Raw genomic sequence first — 7,620 nt, 5'->3', positions numbered from 1 at the left:
GCTGGGTCTGGAAGAGGAAGTCGGGTAAGAACCAATGGAAAAAATAGACTGGGTCTAGACAGGCGTTGGGACGCCACGCATTAATTCCTCTGGAATCTATTTATAAATCGCGGAGCGGAAATAGGTATACCAGGATACTCGGCAGCGGTAGGGGCAAGTAATGGCAGTTTGAGGTGGTTTTGGAATCGTTAATGCAAAATTAAATAATTTAATCTTATCATGTGCGAAAAAGTCAAATGTAGCTTCATTCCAACTAATTGTCGACAGAAAAGTAGAGGAAAAATGACAATAGAAGATATGGTACGAGATAGGTAATGAGATCTTGTGATCTAGAATGTGGAATATGCAAAAAATTATCTACGGCAAAAACGAGACTTGAGGGGAGAGCTGACCCAAACGTATTCAAAGAATGATCACGAAACCGCGAGGGGGTGCTTAGGGCGTATACGTAAACAGCCGGGTTGGGGGAAACGTCAGGTCCACAACCTCCCGCATCGCGACATAAAGGAACGAGGGAGGCCGGCGCGCGGAAGTGCGAGTGACAAGGACGACAAAAGGCGTGCGAGAAGTTATAATTTTGAATGCGAAGGACGATTTTTTTCGAAAACGATTCATAAAACCGGTACATTGGAAAGCATTTGGACATCGTCAGCCATATACCTCATCGGCATCAATTTGGGTGAGTTTTTCTTTTGAACATTTTAAATTTTACATGCCGATGGTGAGATTAAATGCTACCCTAGGAAAGAAATGGGAAATAAACTTGAACCTTGGGCCATGTTTTAACTAGTGGCGGAATAAAGGGGTTGGCCGATCCCTCCCGTGAATTTAGGAAAAATTGAAAATATGGTAACCTTTAAGGTGGATCTCCAACTACAGTTTTTATTTTACCGGCATAAGAAAAAAATTAAAAACTATCTACATGAATATCTAAAAGCCACTTTTCAACGCATAACACATCACAGACGCATTGTCATTGAGTGGAGTTGCATGCCACCAAGGAAAAAAAGGAAAGTGATGAACCACTCAACAGAAACGACCTTAATCCGCCCCTGGTTATAATATGGCGTGTTCTCTGGTCAGCCAATTGTCTCCACTTCAGAGAATGTAAGGGGGCGTATTTACATTAATTACGTGAGGCGTTTAGGGGGGGAAAGGGGTCGAGCCGATTCTCACCCAATCTCACGTGGGGTATTTGCAGGTATCGTTATTTTTTTCCTCAAGAAACACAATAAAATGTGATTCTAGACATCCATCTTAATAATATTAAACACTACTGTGCGAAAAATCCACTGAGTAAAAAATATCAAGATTCACCAAGACCGGGATTCGAACCCGGACCTCCCGATTTTCGGTTAAGGCGAATGATTTTTTTCTCTGCAGATTTTTCCCACAATTTGCGCATAGCGGGTAACTTCATATAGTTATCACCGTGGTTAATACCAGTATACTTAAATTAAAGAGGTACTCATCTTAGCCAATCTTAAATAAAATTAACTAACCCAATGGTTTTTTAATAAATCCAACGCAATGAAGCTTAGATTTATTTATATGGAAAGTACGCATTTTGAAAAATCTCGCATGAGATTCGAGGGAGGGGGGTCGAGCCAAATCTCACGATGTCTCACTAAGGTGGAAGGGGGGGGGGGTACAAAAATCACCAAAATCACCTTATGTCATTAATGGACGCTCCCTTACACGTACGAAGGCCATAAGTCCAGTCAAAGAACGTTTTCCCGAAAAAAAAAATGGTGAAAGTCGCAAATTTGATAAAGATCAAGATTTGCTAGAAAAATGCTCTTAGTCACACAAAAAAGTACACAAAGTGAGAATTATCAACAGTGGAATTTGCTTCTCCTGGAACCGAATCAAGATCTCTAAAATACGTGCCGAATACTCAAGCCAAATGTACCAGATGTTATCCCTCAGTAAAAAATAGAGGTTCTTCTAAAATTGCCTATTTTACACCATTTGTCACTCGAAACTTCAACTCATACATAAAACATGATAAGGACGTTTTTTGTAGTTAAATTTTATGTACATAGTATAATTTTGTATTCTAGTGTCATTTTGCTATGACATGCTACATGTAATACGGCCTTTGTATTGGAATAACATTAGGATAATAATGAAGATATATTTTCTCGAGTGAAAAGACAAATATTTTAGTAATTGCTTCATAAAGGCAATGTGATGGAAAGGTTTCTTGAACACATCTTTATGGTTTTCCAATGCGTGCATATCGAAAGCAAATTACAACCATAGACAACACAAATACCTGTCAAGCGCCCCAAAGCAAAATTTTTGGCTACATGCCTGCTTGCAAGTAATAGGTTAAGAAACTGCTGTCCCCAGTAGGATGGTGCACGGGTAAAGGAAGATAGGAGGAATGACGGGGTTTACGAAGGGAAGGTTATTTTTTTGGGATATGGAGTTGGAACCATGATTACTGAGGCGAGTGGATATAGATTACTGGATGCATAACATTCCATATTCCACATAGCAGGATATGCAATTTAACACTGAGATACACATTAAAATAAGCCCTAATACAGATGTGTTTTTAGGTTTGACAATATAAAACTATTTTCATCAGCTACATTCCAATACCTATTATATATTCAGACTTCCATTCACTGTCAGACACATTCATGAGACTTTCTTCCTCGATATTAATGGAATGTTTTAAAAAGAATTCACATACACCAAGGTAACTCAAACTGACCAGGAATAAAAATATGCTGTCATAAGGATAATGAATTGATGCCCCGATAAGATACACTTTTATCCTAATTTCAACATATCATGACAGTTATGACATACTGTAAGAAGCAATTTACCTGAATCCCTACTCATGAGAAGAGATCAAAGGCAAGAAAAAAATATTATTCCATCATGAAGTTAATGAAATACATACTAAACACCCTACCATATATGGTGCCATCTGCTGCATAGTTCATTCTTCAACTAACATTTTAATTCTTTTCTCGTTTCTATCTTGGCTCAAGCAAAATACTCATGGATTATATATGCCACCAGTTAGTATAAGTTATGTCCCCCAAATATGTACGCAAAAGTTGATCCAAATATGCTCTACACAAAGCTACGCCCATAAATCAAGGTGGGTGTGCTCCTGGGAAAAGGACCTCGGAAAGAACTACCTCCCAATTACTGAAGGCGTGTAATGTCAGCAATTTCTCCATTGGGCCATTTGATTCCACATAAGCAGCATGAATTGTCAAACAAGAGCCAACTCATGGATTAAATAATGAAATCAATTCTTCCTAGAAGATCACATGGAGGATATGATACACAGACATTATTAATATACATATTTACTAGTTCCAGTGGTTAAACCTTGGAAAATAAATAACTCACTTTATACCATCCAGGCATTGCACCCAGACACACGGTTTGGCAGTATAATGGGCACTAGACAACCAGTGGTGGTAAGAGTGGTGAAACATGGAGGTCACTCTACAGGAGGCCAAGGCGGAATTAACTGCTGCTGCTGTAGATGCTTCCCTTGTATCCACTTCAATGTCTTATCCTCTACTGAAGCAAAGTACAAGATTGCCGAAGCGGTAAGTTCTCTTCTGATGGCACAGTTTTAGGCCATTAATGGGCAAATATGGCCCATTATATCCTGCTCTTTCTCAGCTGTATAATAAAACAAGTGACTAGCACAGACAGTGATGAAACCCATAAAAATAAAGCATTTAACAAGGAGGGAATCAGTTATAAAAGTACAAAAAAAGAATGCACGATTTGTTTGATACCATTGGTAAATATCACAAAAACTATCAAATTTCTCCAAGAAAAAATGAGTTATAAACATAATTTCTCCCTAGTTTCTAGCTGGTGGGATTCAAAGCCTGCTCCTGAAATATGGCCACAACCAGACATCAACAATAGGATTTTCCTATGATTCCTGCCTCACAACTGCATGTGCCTGTCTCTTAACTTCAATTGTGATGCTTATTTCGTATATCATCTCTCCACATAGTATCGGAACACTAAGGGCAACACCTTTTGTAAGTATATATCTCTGTAAATTGCAATCATTCTAACATTTTCCAGTTCATATTGTCTGATAGCAATAATTTTTAGTAAGGGGATGTACTCGCAGTGTTTTAAATAAAATTTGGACATAAACAAGAAAAATGGGCTTGGAAAAGCAGTGACAGACTGTGGAGCACTCATTAATCATGAAGGTTGCTACATATTTACAATATTTTTTTAAAGGTAATGTTTAATTGTTTTCAGGAATGGATATTCAATGGGTTAGCCTGTATCCTTTACCTGTCTTCTGGGGGATACTTGGCTTTCACAGTGAGCATATTTTTATTCCCATTATACATGACTCTACCATTTTTTCAAGCATACCCAGCACTTTCAGCATGTTACGTAAGTAACTGTTATTCTTTTATAAAAGTACCAAACTAATACCATGCTAATTATAGTTTTAACTAATATAGATGTCAATGTGATAAAGGCTAATATGTTTTGCCACAAGAACTCCTAGAAGAATGATGAAAATCAAATGGATCGACCGAGTTAGTAACGAGGAAGTCCTAAGAAGGGTAGGAGAGAAGAGAAGCCTCATGAAAACCTTAATAAGAAGACGGAACAACCTTATAGGCCACATTTTGAGACATGATGGCCTGATGAAGACAATCGTCGAAGGACAAGTGGAAGGCAAGAATGGAAAAGGAAGACCTCAAACAAAATATATGGAACAAGTAAAGAGAGATGTGAAAGAGAAGAAATACGTAGGTGTGAAAAGATTAGCTGATAGGAGAACTGAGTGGAGAGCTGCGTCAAACCAATCCTAGGATTGTTGACCAGTGACGATGATGATGACAAGAACTCCTCATACTCGACCAAGAAAAGCTTATCGACTGGTTATAGATTGAAGAAACTTCTACACTTCCATAAGGATTTTGTCCTTGCCCAATTTTGTTGCTTAAGCCTGAATCACACAATCAGTTTTTCCATCCCTTTGGAGAGACAGTACCACTGATCACTCCAGCAATGGCAGAAAAAATTACTATGCCTCATGATCATTCTCCTCGATGGCTCCAGGGATGGAAATCCCATCTTTTTTTTCCATCACTCAGCACATCCATTTTTCGCCGCTGAAAATGGAAAGTGAAGGAATATGTTATGGAAAAAGGGATGGTGGGAATGACCTACAATTCAGAAAATGATGGGTCGAGTGAACATTTCTTTGGTCTCTGAGAGCAGTGATGGCAACAGAATCTGAATGATAGTCAAAACCAGTAAAATTTCAACAGTTTCCTTCCCGGGAGCAAAATGTAGAAATTAAACGAAATGGATTTAAACTGGAGGAGCTGTACTCAGGTTGAAATGAAATCACAGTGAAAACTACTTCAGGTTGAAACTGAAGTAAAACTCTAGGACAAAACGAAATGCAGATAATCTTTCGCACCGGAGGGACTACATGCTTCGCCTTCGAAGTTTTGTCTCGGGTCGAAACTAAACTCCTAGGTGATTTTAATTTCATGCGGGAATGAAACTATACCGAGGCCTCGTATTTTCGTTTCCTTCCGTGTCAAAAGAAACATTTTTGTTAAGTTTCGCTAGCCATCCTAGCCTGAAAGGCTATTCCTGGATGTATCTCTAAAGCCACGGTCATACTAGGGTGTTTAGAAGCTGCTAGTATCCAGCCACTGGTAATGTTACCAGCAAGCAGCAGAGTCTGAACTAGCAGCTAGTGATTGCCAGTAGACTAGTGTTAACTATCCGCAATCATAATTTGAAAAGGTTAAAATTTTTAGTGCTGCTTAGCCTCCGCTGGCTATCACGTAATCTCCTCCCCGGTGCCAGCCAGCCAATGTGAATCCGTAGTAGCTCACAAGCGGCTGGCGAATTAAGAGTGAATACATAGTTGGTTTTATGCAGTGTTACTTATTTTTTTGATACTGTCTTTTCAACATCTTTTTGTGAATAACAGCGAATATGGTCATATGGTCCAATTCTAGTTCCTTAAAAACCCTTGCTGATGCCCTGAGGTCATTTCTTCTTAATATCCAGGATCTAACCCACCATCACCTCTTTTTCTGTTTCAACATCTGTTCACACAACTCTCTAACTCCAATATTTAACACACATCTAAAAATCTCACGACTCAAAGTAATAGATGACATGTTGAACTGATACACAATATTTTCAAGTCATCATCAGCAACTGTACCAGGGGCTATTTACTTATAAAGTGAACCCTACAGATTTGCTGGCTGATGACAATATTTACCAGCGGTTGGTTAGTAGTTTCCAAATGTCTTATCTTCAATTATAAATCTAAAAAGCAAAATAGCTGGGTTGTCACCCAGTTTTGTAATTCTGGAAACACTAGGGATTAAAAACTACCATTAATTTTCTTGAGCTTCCAAGAAAGGTTCTGGTAACATCAAACTTAACGTCAAAGTGATTTTGGATTGGTTCAGATCGTGATCACACTATTGGTATAAATACCTTGCACATGTGCTAGCGATTAACAATCCACAGAGCATGTAACACTTAAGCAGAATTACAATGCAACTGTTTCTATTCTATAAATATATCTATTATGTATTGCAAAGTAATTTTACACATTGATGATTGACAAGGTCAAAAAATAATTTATGTTTGAAAGCTGATTCAACATCTTTTAATTTCCAGGTTATGTGCTTCTTTGCAGCCATCATTCATGGCATTGATGCATATAAAGCATACAAGAAATGAGAATAGGATTGATGGATAAGTGAACACAGCAATTTTTTCTTCTGCATTTATCCTCAAAGGATTTATTCTATTCTTTGAAAAGGGAAGTTGGCGTCAGCTTGAAATTCACGAGATAAAATTAATTACTGGGCTCATCAAATTAAAATTTACCCCTTGATAGTAAATTTTCTAAATAATCTCTACTACTCAAAAATCTGTTTTCACCAAGTGTGAGTAGTTATTACTGAATCGTAAATTATTATGTAAGAACATATAGTTAATAATTCATAATATCAAGAACCCTAATGACTGGTATTTGATCCCTGTTCATGCATCTAATGAGCCCATATATTTGATAAGTTTTCACTGAATCTTGGAACCTCAGCCTCATTTATGCCTACATATTTTAAGTGGAGTAAATAATTGTCTCCTTGGGATCAAAAAATCATACATGTCTGTAATATTATGTACTTCCTCAACACCAAAGTCAGGTATTTCCCTCACATGATCACCAAAACTATTTATTCTTCATACTGTCTTATATGTGTACTGAATTAAATAATATTTTATTTTTGCAATAAATTGTGACATTTTTCTTCACATCTTACTATGCCAAATAAACCATAAAAAACCCACCCTAAAATAGACCTCAATATCTTCTAGTCATAAATTAAGCCTTTTTTGTGTATGTATTGTATTTGACTTAGTTTGATTTATATTTTATTATGTAAAATCCAGGGACCAATAAATCATATCACATCAAATTACTAAGGAACATAATACGCATACATAATAGAAAAAAACAGACTATTCAGAGTGAGTATTTACTCTTAATGTAATGAATTCTGGCTACTCATGAAAATGTCCAAAAACATGGTTTTCGGAGAATCTTAAT

At 37.3% G+C, this 7,620-nt stretch overlaps 1 protein-coding gene across 1 annotated transcript; it reads left to right on the top strand.

Annotated features, from left to right (window-relative positions):
* The first annotated feature begins 517 nt into the window (after positions 1–517).
* Positions 518–7,307, top strand: LOC124161029 (protein singles bar-like). The gene is made up of 5 exons (XM_046537172.1): positions 518–679; positions 3,393–3,584; positions 3,852–4,034; positions 4,267–4,407; positions 6,684–7,307. The coding sequence occupies exons 2-5, from the start codon at positions 3,426–3,428 to the stop codon at positions 6,744–6,746; spliced, it is 546 nt and encodes a 181-aa protein (XP_046393128.1). The 5' UTR covers positions 518–679; positions 3,393–3,425; the 3' UTR covers positions 6,747–7,307.
* The last annotated feature ends 313 nt before the right edge of the window (positions 7,308–7,620 follow it).

The sequence above is a fragment of the Ischnura elegans genome, chromosome 6 (assembly GCF_921293095.1).
Source record: "Ischnura elegans chromosome 6, ioIscEleg1.1, whole genome shotgun sequence".
In the NCBI taxonomy this organism is placed as follows: Eukaryota; Metazoa; Arthropoda; class Insecta; order Odonata; family Coenagrionidae; genus Ischnura; species Ischnura elegans.
This window is presented reverse-complemented; position numbering and strand designations above follow the sequence as displayed.